The sequence below is a fragment of the Centruroides vittatus genome, unplaced genomic scaffold (genome assembly GCF_030686945.1).
Source record: "Centruroides vittatus isolate TY-2023 unplaced genomic scaffold, ASM3068694v2 contig_18, whole genome shotgun sequence".
Classification (NCBI taxonomy): domain Eukaryota; kingdom Metazoa; phylum Arthropoda; class Arachnida; order Scorpiones; family Buthidae; genus Centruroides; species Centruroides vittatus.
The window spans coordinates 447,875-467,251 of NW_027121101.1; the positions used below are offsets into that span (position 1 = coordinate 447,875).

Here is a 19,377-nt window from a genome sequence, read left to right on the forward strand (position 1 = left end):
AAAAGATAATGCATTTTGTAGAAAAAGGCATACAAATAAATCAAGATGCCAAAATAGCCCTTGGTCACAAATTTACACTATAAGGAGGAGAAAAAATTCCAGCTATAATGACAGATAATGTTTGTAACAAACTACCAGCAAAGCAAAAGTTGCTAGAACATTGTTAGCCTATAAACTAATAAATAACTGCTATATCAAACTAGAAAAAAATATTTTAAGAGTTGTTATAAAGCCAAGAAATGATGTGAATAAAACAGTATAACTTGCTTATATACTGATAAAACTAAAGTTCCAACATTTTTCAGGAAAGAGTCATATAAAATCAAAGTGAAGAGTTATATTGTTAACCCAGGAGCAGTGCAATTGAACAAGGACCTAATAACCAAAACAGTACAAAGTCACCATATTACTTGAGAAGGGCTTACCAGTGTTTCTAAGTGTACAAAAACAGTCAAAAACAGCAGTGCCAAAATTGTTTGGAATGGTAAAAATGAACATTGAAAAGTGACTGTTTTGAGACCAGTAACAGAGAAAAAGTCTGTTCCAACTATAAACATGGAGAAAAAGCTACTTAAATTCCTTACATCAATTAAATGTAAAGCTCAATATGCAATTAACAATGCTAGTGAAGTTATAAATTCTATCAAGATAAAAGTTGAACCATAGGACTGCTTTACTATGCTTGACTGTTCTTCCTATCAATATTAATGTCCCATCAAAATAACGTTAGCTATAGAATATGTTTACCATTATGGCAACATATCTGGAAACAAATACAGTCATAGCTAATAAGCTATGACTGCTGTTACAGGGATTTAAATTTTAAATAGTTTGTACTGTACTTTACCTGGCACAGTAAATTTTATTTACATAAAGGTCACTCTGATGGGGTCAACAATATCAGTGACATAACTGAAGTGATCCTGCGATTACAGAAAAACCTTATATCAAGGAATTTATTAAATAGATAAAAAATATATGAAGGTATACAGATGACTTACTGATAATATGGAAAGGCAAAGGAAATCCACAAAGAATTCTTAAGAGTTTTGTGGGTTTCCTTTGCCTTTCCATGTTTTTCTGTATATGGTTTAAGAACTCTTAAACCACAAACAAAAACATGGTAGGAGCCATCCTGTCATTTACTGATAGTAATTGTAACAACATTAACTTCCTGATATAAATATTTATAAAAATGGGAATAATCTTTAAAGTGTTCCACAAAATACAGTACAGACAATAGATACATAAATACATTGGAAGTCTATATGGACAATATTACACTCCACAAGTTAGCAATGATTAGATCATTAGTTGAAAGCTATAACATACTCAAGTATAGAAACAAACACATAGTGATACAAAGGATTTAAATGTTAGCAAATGCACATGGTTTCCATAAATCGATCATTACAGACATTATTAAATCTGTTAGAAAATAACCAACAAAAATGTGTAAGAATGAGAAAAGAGAGTTTCAAGTTGTTATGGGTAAAAAGACAGTAAGAATAACAGAGAAACATGTTAAGCAAACAGGTTATAGAATAGAAGTTAGAAAAAATCAGTTAATCATGAAAATGCTTAGAAATGATAAAGAAATCACCAACAAACTTTTTCTACATAGGCCCAAGTATAGAGCAACAAAAAAATAACATTACAGAGCAACAACCATATCTAAACATGAAAATATCAGTTCTTGCAAAATGGGCATGGGACACTAATGTAGTGGTTAAATGAGATAAACCTGTTTTTAGTACAAAAAAAAGTAGAGAAAATCTGCCCCTTAAAGCTTCAGAACAAATATATATTTATAGCCTAGCAAAACACATTAATATTAATAAAAATGCTGATGATGATCTACAGAACACTGAAAAAATAGTGTTAGATGAAATAAATCTAGAAAAATAGCTAAAAGGATACTAGAGGAATTAGAATAAGAGTAGAATAAAATTGCTAAGCATTTACTATAAAAGTAATAATCATGAAAATATCTTAGTTTATACTCCATTTATTAGAAATGTTAAAGTAAAAATTGTTAGTTTTTAAAAGTGCTAAAAATGTAAAAATGTTAAGATTTGGTAAATTCAAACAGTTTATAAAAAACTAAATAGTTTGGTTCAAACTACATTTTATATTATTATGTGCTATAACAATGAAAATGGTAAAATTTCAATCATGGAACTTGGTTAAATAGTATTTCAAAATGTATCATTATATTCATTCTTTTTTGAGAAATTCAAAAAAAAAAAAAAAAAAACCAAAAGTTTTAACTGATAGAAGCTGAAAACACTGTTGTAAAGAAAATAAAGTTGGTCTCCTTTATATGAATGTAAACATGATTTTAAATTATTATATATTCATTAAAAAATGATGACATCATTTTATATATTCACTTAGCTAAAATTTTTTATAATAGATTTTACCAGTAGAGTTAATTTCATCACTATAAAAAAAAAATCTTAGTTTTAAGTAGATTTGTATAAGAGTTGTTGCACTCAGTTTATTTCATTTATCTAACTGATAATAAATTATTAAATTTCACAAACATTAAGCTGTTATGTAATGAAACTGTTAATTTTAAAAAATGTTCTACTAGGATTCCAGTTTGTTAAAGAAAATTAAAAAAAGTAATTAGCTATATCCTAGTTCCAAAAACCTTGCTCTAACAATGGTTAGTGTTGAAGATTGTTATAGATGTGCAAGAGAATCAGCTGCTACTTTGGGAAACTTTGCCAAGGCTGTTTAGCAATTCAAAACCCACTTGGCTTCAGATTTATTGAAGGAAACTTCAATGATGACTAAATCTTCATACCAAGAATTCAGGGATTATTTAATAATGCTCATAGATTAATTTTATGATAAAATCAACAATTAATTGCATACTTTTTAGCTTTAATTTTTCAAATTATGTAAATTAATAAATTTTATCTCCTTAATTAGTATTATTTACACTAAGTTCTTTTTAAAAGTACACTGCATAATCATATTACAGTGAATGTATTTAAAAAGCATATGAATTCTGTTTAATTGCTTTCTCTCAAGAATTATCTGATAATTTTGAGTGTAATTTCAACTAAAATGTTCTATAAATCTCGTACAGAAATAAGACTCTAGTCTTTATTTGTAGTTGAATGCAGTGATTGTTATCACAGTATAATAATGCATAATAAATAAACTTTTTTAACTTTAAAAATATATAGAAATTAATTATAAATTAAATTTTTGCTACATTTTTTAAAGAAATTAAACCAGAAGAAGCATTATTTTAGTAAAGATTTAAAAAATTATATATAGGATGGCCAACAGTCAGTTAATTGAGACCTTTTGTTTTAAAAACAGTTAAAACCATTTTGGAACAGTTGCATGTTGGTATTTGTAATTCCAATGAATCAACTGAATCACGAATAAAACATTCAGCTGTTCCAAACTGGTTTTAATCACTCTTAACGAAGATATATTTTGAGGTTAGGTAGGCCATGCTTAAATTTATACATAAATTGTGTTATTTTAACTTGTCAAAGAAGATAAATTTGTATGCAAACTTTAAATAATAAATTGTTTGAATTGTTTTCTTACTTGAAATATTGCAAGAAGTGCCTAAAAATCATGAGTCTAGAACATGTTTTGTTTGGTAAATTCCTTCGACATGAGACTGAAGCCAAAACATTCCTTATTCCATTGAATGTGATTTTGATCTAATTGAAGTGAATTTGATCCAAACCATCATTCTAAGATCGGATATTGAAATTTAACCAGTTCTATGAATCATATTCTGTATCTTTTATTAGTGTTAGGAAATTGATATTCAGTTTTATCACCAATCTAGGATCACTATTAGACTGGTTTTCATCATTAACATTGATATTATTATACCATCTCAAAGCTGAAAACATTGATTAAAATGAAATATTCAAAATGCTTAAAATGTGATGATTGGTGTATCCATTGCAATAAATTTTGGACAGTAATTTTCAAATAATCAAATTGTTTTTTATTCTCATAAATTGGGATTTTTCATTGTAAAATGTTAGTTAGCTACCAAAATACATACATTGGTTATATTTTTGATAGCCAATACTTTATTTTAATGAATATTAAAAAAAATTATTAAAACAACAAAAATTTGGAAAATTTATTTTAATAATTTCCTTTTAGGTTTTGATTTGAATTAATAACAAAGTTAATTTGTGTGTATTTATTCAAAAATTTTAAATAGTCTCTTGAATATATGAAATATTTAATGTAATATATTAAAATTTTTATTAAATTAAATAAAATAGAATTAACTTTTCCTGAAATTAAATATTTTATATTAACAGATACTTTTAGCCCCATTAAGTAAAATGTTTGATTTTTAAATTTTTGAAAAAACTGTAGCTTCAACATATAATAATGTTCGACTAAGGCATTACTATAATGTATTTTAAAAGATTAAAATAAATCATAAAGTTGATAGGAAGTTAGCTGTGTTCTTTCACAGATACAGTGCAGAAAATATTTTTGCTAATTTGGTTTTGTTTCTGTTTTTGTATCTACATATCTTGCATTAATCAGTAATGATCATCAGTTGATTGTTGGGAGTCATTGTCATGATTATCTTCTATAATTTCCCGGTCTTCTGACTCAATTTCAGCATCATAATCAAGCTCTTCTGGCTCTTCTCTTTCTTCCATCAATTCCCTCACGTGTTCTAAAACTCCATCCAATTCCTCCTGGGTCAAAGCTGTATGAAAGTTAGAAACCTCATGAAAATATAGTCATCCCAAAAGTTGTTTGGTACATTTTCAAACTTAATATAAGTTTAAGAATTTATTGAAACCTACAACATTGTTAAATAAAGATATTTATGCAGTAGGTATGCAAAAACTAAGCTACTTTTTCAAATAGGTTAAAAAATAAAGTAAACTAAATTATACTTACTTTACTAGGTGTATAGTGGCAAGTACACTGCAGATACAATGCCACTTAATTCAAAGCTTGGAAACAGCTAAATGGTTAGAAACAGGGAGACCACTTGACAAGTAGGTGGTGACATATGCTATGAATAGAGAATACTGAAATGCATTTCTGCATCACCTATGTACAGCATTTTAAATAAGATATTATCAACATTTTGCATCAGTTTGCTACAGGTACATCTTTCAAATGGTTAAATATGATAAACATTTCTGTAAAGTTTTTCATTTGTTCAAATCTTTCATTGTTTTGCATGAAAATGTAATAGTTGAGACATCATTCGTTGTGAGAATACTTGAAAGATTTGATTATGTTTAAAAGTAATTTTTACGAAGTCAATTACTCGATTTTGTGTGTAACTAGTAAATGGATATTAGAAAACATGTGCCAAGGTAATTGGAAAAGTAAAGAATTTGTAGATGTTTTGTGCTGTATTTGTTAACTGAAAATGGGAAACTAAGAGTGGGGTTACATTATATCCTAGATATGGTTGAAAAACAACCAACATTACTGAATGATGCTAGAGATGAGTCCTGGTGTTTTAAATATGACCTAGAACAAAAGTACAAGAAAACTGTAATAATCCAAAAACAGCTGAAAATGTTAATTTTTAGAAACAAAATAGAGAGAATGTTTTTTACATTTGACTCCACTATAATTTTCGTAAAAAGTTTGTGCCATAACTTAACAATAAAAACCACATTCTCTGTTTAAGTACAGAAGATATTACATAGCAGTAATATTTAACATATTTTTAATATTTTAATTTCTGTCTTACTTCAAGCCTTTGTTCTGTGTGTATACTGTAGAAAAGGGATGGGCAACCTTTTTCTACATAAGGGCCGCATTTCAAAACTTTTGAACCAACACAGGCCACATACAAGAGAAAAGAAGGAAAAAAATGTTGGTAAATCACAATTATTTATTCATATATAATTATAAATTAGCATAGGTATACTTAATTTAGCTGCTGGAACTGATGTAAATGTAATATATCGGAAATATTTGGTTAAATATTAGTCACTGCTAGCTTTAAATTAGTTTTGATGTGTCTGTTAGCCGGTTTTTTGTTTTAATTTTTACTAAATTCATTGTGAAAAAACTATTATATACATAAGTTGTAGAAAATAACATTTGAATTTTTGCTGCATACTTCCTTAAGCTGGGAAATTGATATATTTATTCATTTTTTATGTGGGCCGCATGCAGCCCGAGGGCTGCGGGTTGCCCATCCCTGCTCTAGAACTTTCTACTTCCTGTGCTGCAGGCCAGATTCAGGAAAGGATGGAAAGATATTATTATTATTGTCCTAGGCACTTATATTAGAACATATGCCAGCATCTTGCAGTTGAAAAATTTAGTAGAAAGCAAGATATTTCCAAGGACAGTGATCGAGGTTTGAAGTTACACTTTATATCTGATTTTACTAACTGGTTGGAATCTCTAATAAGGAGAAGCCTCTGATATACATAAGATTAAGAAATAGGCTGCTGTACCACTGGCTCTGATAAGAAAACATTACATTCAGAAGAAAGGAAGGTGGTTAATTCATTCCATAATTCAAATACTCTGTTAATTACAAGATTTTGTGCTGTTTTAATAAGACATCCATATACCAGATCTGTTTGAGTTAGAATATCTACTTTACTCTCCATCTCTTATATGTAAATGATAGTTTTCTCCACTCCCCAAATTCTAAATTAAAATCTACTATTTTAATTATGATTATCTTGATCTATTATAAATATATGTATATACACAGTACACACATGCTAATTTTAAATATAAGCATGGTTATAAAGAAATGGAATCAAAAAACCAGATAAATACTAGGGCAGATCAAGAGCAAATCTCGGGGCAAGTTTTTAATTTATGTAAGAAAATAATAATGATTTGGTGGTAAATAAATATAAAATACAAGCTGTATTGTCATCACATTTCATTTCTTTAAGCCAATCCAAAAACTGAGGTGTTTGTATCCATTTTAAGTCATACTCATTTTATAGAGGAAATAAATTCTAAAGCTATATCATATTTACAATAATAACTTGCATTAATAATAATTTTTGGAGAGGACAATCATCTCATCACCTCCTTCTTGATCTAAACCTGAACATATACCTATACATTCAAATTTTTATACTATTTTGATACATATATTTGTGTTAAAGTATGTAATACAGTACTAGTAGCCCAGGTTGCTGCCCTAGTGGGCATTCTTACAGCATTACAAATTCTTATGAGGCAGGTTTGATGCACTTAATATATATAAATATATACAAATCTTCATCTTAAAAACTAATCTTAACAGATCAATACATTCGTTATTTGCCCCCTAGTGCATGTTAGTCATTCCGTGACAATAATAAATTCCTATTACAAATATACCGAATTATTTATATTGTTATTGGCCAAATAAATAATAATAATTTATATTGTTAATTTAAATGTTTGAAGTATAACACGCGATAGGGGCACCTCTAGTGCCCATTTTTGGCGTAACGTTACACGGATGGACACGCCTTCAATGGGTTATATATATATATATAGATAGTAATTGTAGTAATTTTACAATTTTTTTTTTTTGTTTAAAAAAAAACTAATTACTTTTTGTTTCTTGTCTGGAACATAGTGGCAAAATGACCAAAATTAGTTAGGATTAAGTGGGGTTTGAATCTGTGAGCTTGCATTGTGTATAAACTGTATATTATTTGTGATATGTAATAAAGGCTGTTATACAATCTTTAAACTTTACAATTACTGGACACAATTTGCATTATGAAGTTATGTATATTAAAGAGAGCTAATTCTTAATACATGACAATGTGGTCACTCATTTCAATATTGATGAGATTTTTGATTTAGTAAAAAATAGAGGAGATTATTTTACTCTGGCATTTATCAAGTTTGAGGGCTGAATGATGATGATTGTTTTTATTTAAATTAAATGCCATTAATGGAAATGCATTTTAACAGTGTTGATAATACATGTAAAACTTTGATCATGATTCTCTATCAGATTTTATTAAAAGAATATTGCAAAAATTGTCTTAAGTCTGTTGGGAACAATTTTTATAATTTTGTTTATTGTTCTATAAGGGGTGACTGCAATTGCCAATGTAATTTTGTAATTTTTATTGTTTATAAGTTAGAAGCCATGTTATTTTTCAGACCTACTATAGTTATAGGGTAATTTTTTAAGTTTATTTATATAATAAAATACAACCAATTTACTTTAAATGTTCATCACATTGACAGTTTCAGCAATTTTTTTCTTTTCTTACATTATTCTTAAATTTTAATGAATTCAATCATCTCTACATTATCTAATATAATTTCTCAATACTTTTCAATGAAATATTTTCCATTAACAACTGACCTTTCAATAGGGATTAATTTGCATTATAACATGCTCCTTTGTCAATTAGATATGTGAAAACTTTTTACTCGCAGTAAAATATTTTAAAGAAAAATAAATTAAAAATATTGGAAAAACATGACAATAAACATTTTCAAGATTCTTCAGTTTTAATATTAGATTCTTTACACTGTTTTGGTTCCAAATTGTTCTTATTCTAAGGTTTAAATTTTAAATTTGAAAACTTTCCTAGAAATTTCATGGTTCAGAGCACTTAGTATTTATTAAGTGCTCTGAGTCATAAAATTTTTTTTAAAAAGTGAAAAAAAATAAGCATTGCTTTCTTCAGATTATGTAGATAAATCTGTATATCTGTAGATATTAAGCCCTTCTTTCCTATGACAAATTCTATTATTTATAATTATTATATATCTACTTCTAACAAGTAAGCATAAGCATTTTTATAAGGTAAATATATATTTTTAGTTTTCAATTTATTCTTCTAGTATATAACTAATTAAAAAGACTATTTTGAATTTAAAAAAAAGTGCTAATTTAATAACTTGTTAAAAATTCTCTCAACTTCTGCCCTTCATGATTTGTGTAAATTATGTCATAAATTATATATTTTAATTTATCCTAATTATTTATTAGTTGTGTTATGGGAGATCCAATGATGCAGGGCTACAATGATGGCTACATGGAACAGGAGGAGGAATGGGAGAGAGAAGGATTGTTGGATCCAGCTTGGGAGAAACAACAGAGAAAGGTAACTTTCTTTTGGTATTTCTGATCAATTGCTAAAAGTAACTATTAAATACTTTATTCATAATTTTCATCATATTTTATATAAACAAATCATAATAAAGAAAAGTTTTAAATTTATTCAATCCACTACAATATTTCCAATAGCAGTAAGCAGCTAGTTCTCTCTCTTCTTTATTTCTTTTTTTAGCAAGTACATTTATGTACTTACTGAAAAATAAATGTATTTGTCTTTGGATTTTATTATTTATATGTAAACTGTTACTGTTTAGTTGAATTAGATTTTTTCATGAAGTTACATGTATAAATATAACTTCATGAAAAAAATTAAATGAGAGAATTAAATTTGTTTAGATTGATTTTTTTTTAAATTTACAGTAGAATTAAAGTATAAAGTGAAAACAAATTAATACAAAACACATTATGAAAATTAAAATGAATAATGAACTTATTATAAACCTATATACGAGGGCTATTTTTTAAATAAAGTCCATTTTTTAATAAGAATAAAAATACTGTAAATATCGTTAAAATATATTTTTTTTTCTATATTCTACATATTTTTATCTACTTTTCTACATAATTTCCATTTTGTTTAAACATTTGTCATACCGCTCGACAATTTTTTGAATTCCGACTTCAAAGAAATCTGCCACCTGTCAAGAAGCCCAATCCACGACTGTAGTTTTCACTTCTCCTTCGTTGTTGAAATGTTGACCACCAATGAACTTCTTTAAGTATCGAAACAAGTGAAAATCACTGGGTGCAAGGTCTGGACTGTGTGGATGATCGTATCGAGTCAAAACGATAAAGCACCGTTTAATCTTTTTGTTTTGTGATCGTCAGAAAGCAGTCTTGGAACGCACCGAGAAAACAATTTTCGATAATTCAGTTTCTCCGAAACAATGGTATACAAAACTGATCTTGAAATCTGTGGAAATTCAATTGATAACGTTGAAATCGTGAATCGTCTGTCCTCTCAAATTTTGTTATTCACATCACGAACCAAATCTTCAGAAATCAGAGGAGGTCAACCAGGGCGTGGCTCATCATGCACATTAACTCGCCCATCCTTGAACATTCTTACCCATTTTCGAACTTTACTGTCACTCATAGCATTATCACCGTAAACTTCACAAATCTGACGGTGAATTTCCGCTGCTGCCAAGTTTCTTGCATTCAAGAATCGAATAACAGATCGTATCTCACAGTCGGCGGGAGACTCTATTTTCTTAAACATTTTAAACTTTTACAGCTCAGCATACAGACAGACGATATGGCTGCAAATGGCGTCAAAACGCGCGCCAAGCTTGCTCGGAGCAGAAGCACATGCATACTGCCGTGATTGCGCGTTATTCTCACTTTTATTCACAAACGGACCTTATTTAAAAAATAGCCCTCGTATAATTTCTTAAAATGAACTTTTATTTTGATTTTAATAATAGGCTCTCAATTTTAACACACACATTTTGTTTATTTTATTTACAATTATTTTATCATTATTCAATTGCTTACAGCTAAGATTATTCTATGGTAACTAAAAATATGAAATGTAGTTTAAACATTGTAAGTTTTCGACATCTAGAGAGTTTTATTTACTGTACTGGCATATTGTAAGTGCATAAAAAGTTAGCATTTTCTATTGCACCTTAATTGATCACATTGACATGTATGCTAATAATTCTTTGTTGAATGCCATCAAGCACATGATGGCTCATTCCCTGCCACTATAGGTGATTGCAATATTTCCAAAACTATTCACTTTATCAAAAAGTTAAAAACAATGTTTTTTTTTAATTCTTTTTCCAATGACACTAAATCTATCTTCAGTTTGTTGTTGCAGAGTTATAGAGCATTACACTACTTGCCAAGTGCATCTGTAGACATTCACATTAAAATGAATACAAAAATTGCCTGTTAATTTTCATAATATAGATATATAAAATGTTATGAAAAAGTAATGTGTTTTTATTAAAATCTTATTCTTTTAACAACTCTTATTATATGTAAGTATGAATAAAACATTATTATACTGTACAGTACATTTGAGTAATTTATACTCATTGACTTGCTGATTCCATTCTTTTAGCATGCTGTGTTTTGCAAATAGAAAAAAAGGGGTTCTAAATTTTTTCATTAAGACAAATTTTTTTGGTTCATTAAATTAAGGGCCTATTGTAATTTTAAATTTTTAAATTTATATATAGTTTAATGTAGTGAACTAAAAATTAGTATATTTAAAACTGACAATAAAAATTATTTTTCATGTCTAAACTCTGATATAAAAATTAACTAGTATTCATCAAAAGATTACATTTTTCAATTTAAATTTAATGCAGATTTATAAATATTAACAAAAGATTTTATACTTTTGATTTTTGTAACATGCATGAATGCATCCAAGAAACTTTTTTCTTGGATGCATTCATGCGTCATTAATAATAACTTCAATTCGACAATTTGTTACTGTTTAATATTTGATATTAATTAACAGTAACAAACAAATTAACTTTGTTACTGTTAATATCAAGTATTTAGGAATTGCAATTGCAAACTTATTCAGATAAGTTTGCAATTTTTTTCCTTTTCAAATGTAATTGAGCAGTATTAATTTATGAGCATTAATTCATGATGCATTTAAATTAATACATAAGCGACATTAGAGTATTGATATAATTTTTTTCACTGGCATTCCCATTGTGCATTTTGTAGTGGCTGCATCTTCAAACTATAAACCATCAATGAAGAGGTCATTGTGTGCTACAATAATAAGTCTTCTCCTGTCTTGTATTTACATCACAATGTAAGAAAACACTTACCAATATGAAAACAAAGCTAAAGTCTTCAGTAGAACAAGATTTTGAAGAATAGAGGGGGGCTAAAGGAAATTAATGATGCATACTATAAATAAGATTTCTTCATTTTTTTTTTCCTGCATTAAAATTTCATCAAGAAACATTTTGTAAAACTTAAAAATAATTTTTATCAAGGTCTTCAAAGTAGTAATCAATTTTATTCTAAAGAACTTTATAAAATGCAAACTATTTAACTTGTAGTTTTTACCAAGATTAGTTAAGAGAGAAATGTTTAATGAAATAATATATTAAAATTTTATAATTTACACTTGTTTTTGTAATATTGTAAATTTATCAAATCAGAATAGAATTTTAACTGTTTATTAAGAAATAAATTTTTATTTTAGAAAATTACTTGAAAGATTTTGTATATACAGTCAAACCTGTTTTTATGCGCTCTTTTTATGTGCGATTTTTATTTGTGCGATTTTTTTAATGCGAATTTTTAATTTGTGCGGTATAGTTGGCGACTAGTCTCGTGCGATTCGTCATGTCTCACGTTGACTTATTATAGCTAAATAAACTTATTATAGCATAAATGCACTTATTATAGTAATATTATTGCATGAATATGCGAAAAATGAAATAATTTACTTTTTAAGTCAACAAAACACCACCTGGACAAAAATATGTAAAACAGACGATAGACCAGACGATGCAGTCAAGTGCTGACATCTGTTGTCAATAAATTCTATTTCGTACGGTTTTGAGTTATTTTCTATGTGAGACTTTTTTTATGCGGTCCCTGTTGACCGCATAAAAAAATTATTTTTTTAATTGTGTTGCGAAAACTATTATTTACAGCCATTCGTGAAGTTTCGTGAGATTTTTTTTAATGCGTTTTTTTTAATGCGGTCCCTATCCCCCGCATAAAAACAGGTTTGACTGTATATATATAATTTGTGTGTAAGAAATTAATTTAACTTTTAACATTTAAAAAATTTTATTATAGTATTTGATTAATATTTGCATTGACATTAAAATTTCTTAACAGACATTTACTGCTTGGTGTAACTCACATCTTCGTAAAGCTGGAACACAAATAGAAAACATTGAAGAAGATTTTAGGAATGGTTTAAAGTTGATGTTGCTGTTGGAAGTTATATCAGGAGAGACTTTACCAAAGCCAGACAGAGGAAAAATGAGATTCCATAAGATTGCAAATGTTAACAAAGCTTTAGATTTTATTGCAAGTAAAGGAGTGAAATTAGTATCTATTGGAGCTGAAGGTATGAGAAATTACTTAAGCATAATTGTTTTATTTGGCTAAATTATATTGAGGTCAAATGTGAACATCATAAGATCATATAGTTGAAATATAAATATTTAAAAAATAAAGTGATTTTTTTAATTTAAGATTGTGTTGAATAAAAATCATGCTTTAGTTTAATATAAAATTATTTCTAAAATGAAAGAAATCATTTTAATATTAGATTCTATCAGTTATTTGTGTGTGGATCCCACCTATTTAATGATAAAATCACAGTAATAATCTTAAGTAATAAAGTATGAAGCAATAGTATAAAACTTCTTTAATTTTAATAATTTAAATTTTTAAATAGAAATTGTTGATGGAAATGTGAAGATGACACTTGGATTGATTTGGACCATTATTCTAAGATTTGCTATTCAAGATATTTCAGTTGAAGGTAACAATATCTAAACACTAAACCTTTATGCAATAAGATGTTGAGTTATTTAAAATGTGTGTAAATTTTATGAAATTTTGATGATTCTTGTTTGTTTTTTTCTTCTAGAAATGACAGCAAAGGAGGGTTTACTTTTATGGTGTCAAAGAAAAACAGCTCCCTACAAAAATGTGAATGTTCAGAACTTCCATCTCAGGTAAATATTGAAATTAGATTAAATTTTGACATTTAAATATTTAAGTATATTTGTTTTAACTATATTTATTAATTGTATATAATTGGTAACAAGAATATAAATTAAACCTTTTCTTACTACTATACAGCTGGAAGGATGGTTTGGCCTTCTGTGCTTTGATCCATAGACATCGTCCAGACTTATTAGATTATTCCAAATTGACCAAGGTTTGTTTATTAAATATGTAAATTTGTTTATTAACTTAAACATGATTAATTTTTGTAATGTTGGTATAGGACAATCCACTCGATAATTTGAATCTGGCATTTGATGTTGCTGAGAAATACTTGAATATTCCAAGAATGTTAGATCCTGAAGGTAAATTAGAGTATTTATATAAATTTTAAAAATTATTTTTGATGCTGAAAAAGCATGAATTATTAAAATTTTTGGACAATGCATGTGATGATATAACAAATTTGTTTTGAAAATAATGCAGTTACATGAAATCATAGTTTACTAATCAAATACTATTAATTTTTGATTAGTAAATGATTAATCATGTAATGATATATCTTAACAATATTTCATGTTTGTTGGATTGTAATTTATATTAAAATCTTATAACAATTTCCTTGCAAGAAATTTTTTATTACAATATTTATTATTTAATTATTTCATATACATGAAAAAATTATAAAATATACTATTAGTCAAAATAGCTATAGTAATTACTATTCTTACAAAAGTACTGTATATTGCTATTATTGAATATAAAAGACAGAATGAGCTTTTGATTACAAACTATACAGAAATTTTTAGAATAATTAATTATTTTTGTAGAGTCAAACTTTACTTATAAAACATTTTACACTATTATTTTCCAAAATTTATCTTAAAATGCTGAAAATAAGAAATAACAATTTTTCTAAAAAGAAATGAAACATTTGTTTTACACCCAAAAAATTGTTGTTTTACCTCTGGATATTACACTTAGAATAATATAATATTGAATTATTGGAATTTCAAATGCTCCAAAATTTGTGTTAAAAAAAAATCATAATTTATTATACAATTTCATGTAGAGAGAATTTAGATTTATAATAATTTTTTAATAAAATAATTTTGTTTGATTTTTAATAATTATTATGTTTTAAATTTTATAATGTAACTAACTAAATCCCATGATTTAAACCTTTAGATATTTTAAATTAATAGTTTATTTAACTATAACTACATATATGTTAAAAATATAATCATAATAAACTCTATTTAATATATCTTATTAATAATGCATTGTTTTTAAGTAATTTATTGAACTTAGTTTGTTTTGTAGCCTAACATTTTTAATACTAAGAATAAAGATGACTGCTAAAACCTGCATGAGAGTGGCTTGAGACATTCACTGCTCATTCTGAAGCATGAAAATGAGGCAATGTGTTTCTGCATGACACATTATATTCTAATACTTAGACAAAAAATTTGTCTAATATCCATTCTCATATTCTCAGACATGGTGAACACACCTAAGCCTGATGAGAGAGCAGTGATGACATACGTCTCTTGTTACTACCATGCCTTCCAAGGTGCACAGCAGGTAATGGAAAGTTGTCATTGTACATTTATTCATTATTTATATTAAATGTCAACAGATATACATAATACCCCTATGCCTGATGAAAGAGCTGTGATGACATATGTTTCATCTTATTATCATACATTTTCTGGGGCTCAACAGGTATGGTATTTTTTAGTATAAAAATGCTGTCTTTCTGTGAGTATTAGATATGATTAAATTGTGTATATAAAACTGAATATTTTATATTTTATATTTATTTTAAAGCATAGATTAGATATTTTTTATATCAAATGTAGTAGTTAATACTAAAGTTTCAAGTTAATCTAAATACACAAATTTTATAATCTTATTACTATTAATATATTAGAATTAAACATTTTATATTTTAAAATGATATAAAATAAAATAGTTTTTGTATGAAGTATACAAAAACATCTTATTCTATACTTTATTCAAAATATTTGTGCATCTTATACGCACACATTTTTAATAAAGTATTGAATTATGCATCTTGACATTTTTTATAATAAACAATGCTTTTAGCCCACGACTATAATTTAGATAGATAGATAACCTAATAAATAGGATTTAACAATTTGGAGGGCTTATCACACCAAGGCCAACAGAAAGGACCAGATCTTTTACAAAAAAGTTAGTCTTTAATAATCACATTTCAAATTTAGGTAAGAATGCATTTCGAGTACAAGGACCCCTCATCAGCTTACAAACACATGGCACCAACATAATAATTATAACACTAATAGTTAACCAATACAAAGGAATATATCTAATATATACAGTGCAATGTATTTACAATTTTTAATTGTAATCCATATACTAAAGAACTAAAACTATCAAGCATAAAATTTTTTAATATAATGACAATGTGATATATTATTTGGGACTAGTAAATGCCTTATTTTCTCTCACATTTTCCAAATTCTGGTAGACTGTTCCACTATTAATTTTATTTTTAATGTTAATAGTGGAACCATCTACCAGAATTTGGAAAATGTGAGAGAAAATAAGACATTTACTAGTCCCAAATAATATATCACATTGTCATTATATTGGAAAATTTTATGCTTGATAGTTTTAGTTCTTTAGTATATGGATTACAATTAAAAATTGTAAATACATTGCACTGTATATATTAGATATATTCCTTTGTATTGGTTAACTATTAGTGTTATAATTATGTTAGTGCCATGTGTTTGTAAACTGATGAGGGGTCCTTGTACTCGAAATGCATCCTTACCTAAATTTGAAATGTGATTATTAAAGACTTTTTTGTAAAAGTTCTGGTTCTTCTTTCTGTCGGCCTTGGTGTGATAAGCCCTCCAAATTGTTAGATAGAGTTAAATCCTATTTATTAGGTTATCTATCTAATTTTGACATTTTTAGTTTAAAAAAAATCTTTTATCATGCTTATTACATATATAATTTTTGAGATCTGTTTTGCTTTCAAAGTGAATGCAATATTCAAAACTTCTATTTAAAGTTTTATAACTATATTTAACTAGTAAACTGTCAGCCTGAAAAGATTTTTAGTAATATACTAGTTTAAATATTTTGCATATATCTTATGTGTAAAAATCTTTAGAAAAACTAAAATCATAACTTGTAGTTTAAGTTGAAAAGATGTTTGCAAATATCTTCCTTGCTAATACTTTTTTCCAAGTTATAGATTAATGTTATAATTAAATTCAAATTATGTTAGTATTGTTTTCTTGATTCTAATGTGCACCTGACTTTCAAGACTTCAAAACCCAAAAATAGTTTTGTGAATGTAATGCATGCCCTATATTGAAAATGCAGCTTGCATTAGTTCAAAAGACCAGCAAAATCTTCCAATACCAAAATTAAAACTATAGTAGTGGTCCTCCCACTAGTTTTAATTTTGGTTTAGAAGTTATGACTATATTGACATCATAATACACACAAATTGCTGGACAGAGTGAAAAGCAAATGGCATGAATAAGACTATTAAGTCAATGTTTTTTGTTTTGTTTTTTTTTTTTTTTCTTTAGACTAAAGAAGTCAACATAAGATTATATTAGAATTGATAAAACACAATATTTATAGTAAAACATTGAGAATGAGTATAATTGAAATTGTTTTGTTAGGAAATTCCTGATAAAATAGAATTTAGCTGGAAAGGAATAAGATTTAAAATGCAAATTGCTTTTGATTTCTTGAAAAGGAAATTTATTCTTGTACATTAATATTTATATTACAAATTAATATTAATGTAGGGACATTATAGGTTAAATAATTTCATCTTTTAAAATTGGATTTTATTATGTTTAACTAAATGATAATTATGAGAATATGAATAGCAACATTGAAACTTGTTGTTTACAATAAAAATTCTATTAGAAATAAGTTAAAGAAAAATATGTATTTATTTATTTAGAAAATATGTTTTTATGTTTTTATTTATTAAAATGATAACCTTGGCTGAATTTGAATGAAAAGATTTATTTACATAATAAATTATATTGATATCCAAGTTATATAAATTTCATATTTTAAATTTTAAAATATGAAATTTATTCTTAAACTTATTCTTTAGATTAGTTCTTTTGAAATTAGATACACAAATCATATTTCTATGTTAATGTTAAATGATCTGTCAGGCTGGTTGATTTAGCCTTAATGTAGCTTTACAGATAATCTAGCAGATTGTTTGGTATTAATTAAAATCAGGCTATTAAATTTTTTATATTTACAGTATATATTTTCATATATTTGCCAATTTTAAATGTTATATAAAGAAAACGACTCATTTAAATTTTGATAAAATGTCATCAAGTTTGGCCATTTGAAAATTTGGAAAGATTGATTTAGATTTATTATTATTTTATTAATATATTCTTTTAAATATTTAATTAATTTAATCAATTATTCATAGAATTCTTACATTAATTTAGGCTGAAACAGCTGCAAATCGTATCTGTAAAGTACTTAAAGTTAACCAGGAGAATGAACGATTGATGGAAGAATATGAACGCTTAGCCAGTGATGTAGGTATATTAAAATGTCTAGAGTATTAAAATTAAAAATAACTTTACTTACTTTTATACTTATACTGAACATGTAAAGTGATCTTTACAATAGAAACTTAATAAAAAATAAATATAAATATTTGCATGAAATTTTTATTTATTAGTTATTGGAATGGATTCGTCGTACAACACCTTGGCTCGAAAATCGCACAACAGATAACACATTAGCCGGTGTTCATAAAAAACTGGATGAATTCAGAAATTATAGGAGAATGCATAAACCTCCTCGTGTAGAACAAAAAGCTAAACTTGAGACTAATTTTAATACTTTGCAAACTAAACTTCGTTTAAGTAATCGTCCTGCTTATCTGCCATCTGAAGGAAAAATGGTTTCTGTAAGTATTTCTTTGTTACTTTTTTATTGTTTGTTCCTTAAATTTTATATAATTTTTGTTGTTCTGTATCTAATTTAAAACAATATAAATATTATAATTAAAAATTTTTGTTTTTCTTTAATGATAGGATATTGCAAATGCTTGGAAGGGGCTAGAAACTGCAGAAAAAGGATTTGAAGAATGGCTGTTGTCAGAAATGATGAGGTTATTTCATTTCCAAATAAATCATAAACAATTATTATTTCCATATATTTAAAAGAAAGCTATTATTAGGCCTTTTCAAAAAATAATTATTATGTTAATGTTAAAAATTATTTTTAATAGATTGGAACGTTTAGATCATTTGGCTCAAAAATTCAAACATAAAGCTGATATTCATGAAGAATGGACACATGGAAAAGAGGAAATGCTGCAAAGTCAAGACTTCAGAAATTGCAGATTAAATGAATTAAAGGTAATGTTTAAATGCAATGAAAAATGTGTATATATGTCATGTTTACATAAAATATATTCCTGTGATATTATTTGGTGGGTTATAAATCAAATGAATAGTTTTTCCAAATGAAAAGTTTGTCTAAACATTTGTGTTATAGTTAAGGTCAGATGGATACTAAAGTTTTGCCATCTCTAACTAGGA

The 19,377-nt window shown here is 26.6% G+C and overlaps 2 protein-coding genes across 3 annotated transcripts in view; one reads left to right on the forward strand and one right to left on the reverse strand.

The window, feature by feature from the left end:
- Nucleotides 1-19,377, reverse strand: part of LOC136969541 (tubulin-folding cofactor B-like) — a 389,641-nt gene that overhangs the window by 38,893 nt on the left and 331,371 nt on the right. The window lies entirely within an intron of this gene.
- Nucleotides 1-19,377, forward strand: part of Actn (alpha actinin) — a 40,012-nt gene that overhangs the window by 8,337 nt on the left and 12,298 nt on the right. Inside the window, exons 2-12 of one of the 2 annotated variants that reach the window (XM_067263702.1) lie at nucleotides 8,969-9,083; nucleotides 12,929-13,163; nucleotides 13,497-13,583; nucleotides 13,692-13,779; nucleotides 13,907-13,985; nucleotides 14,055-14,136; nucleotides 15,411-15,496; nucleotides 18,271-18,363; nucleotides 18,510-18,740; nucleotides 18,868-18,944; nucleotides 19,065-19,194. In XM_067263702.1, coding sequence (XP_067119803.1) covers nucleotides 8,976-9,083; nucleotides 12,929-13,163; nucleotides 13,497-13,583; nucleotides 13,692-13,779; nucleotides 13,907-13,985; nucleotides 14,055-14,136; nucleotides 15,411-15,496; nucleotides 18,271-18,363; nucleotides 18,510-18,740; nucleotides 18,868-18,944; nucleotides 19,065-19,194 — 1,296 coding nt within the window. In that variant the 5' untranslated portion in view covers nucleotides 8,969-8,975. Of the gene's footprint in view, nucleotides 1-8,968; nucleotides 9,084-12,928; nucleotides 13,164-13,496; nucleotides 13,584-13,691; nucleotides 13,780-13,906; nucleotides 13,986-14,054; nucleotides 14,137-15,269; nucleotides 15,356-15,410; nucleotides 15,497-18,270; nucleotides 18,364-18,509; nucleotides 18,741-18,867; nucleotides 18,945-19,064; nucleotides 19,195-19,377 lie in introns of both variants that reach the window. The other variant, XM_067263700.1, reaches the window with a different exon arrangement.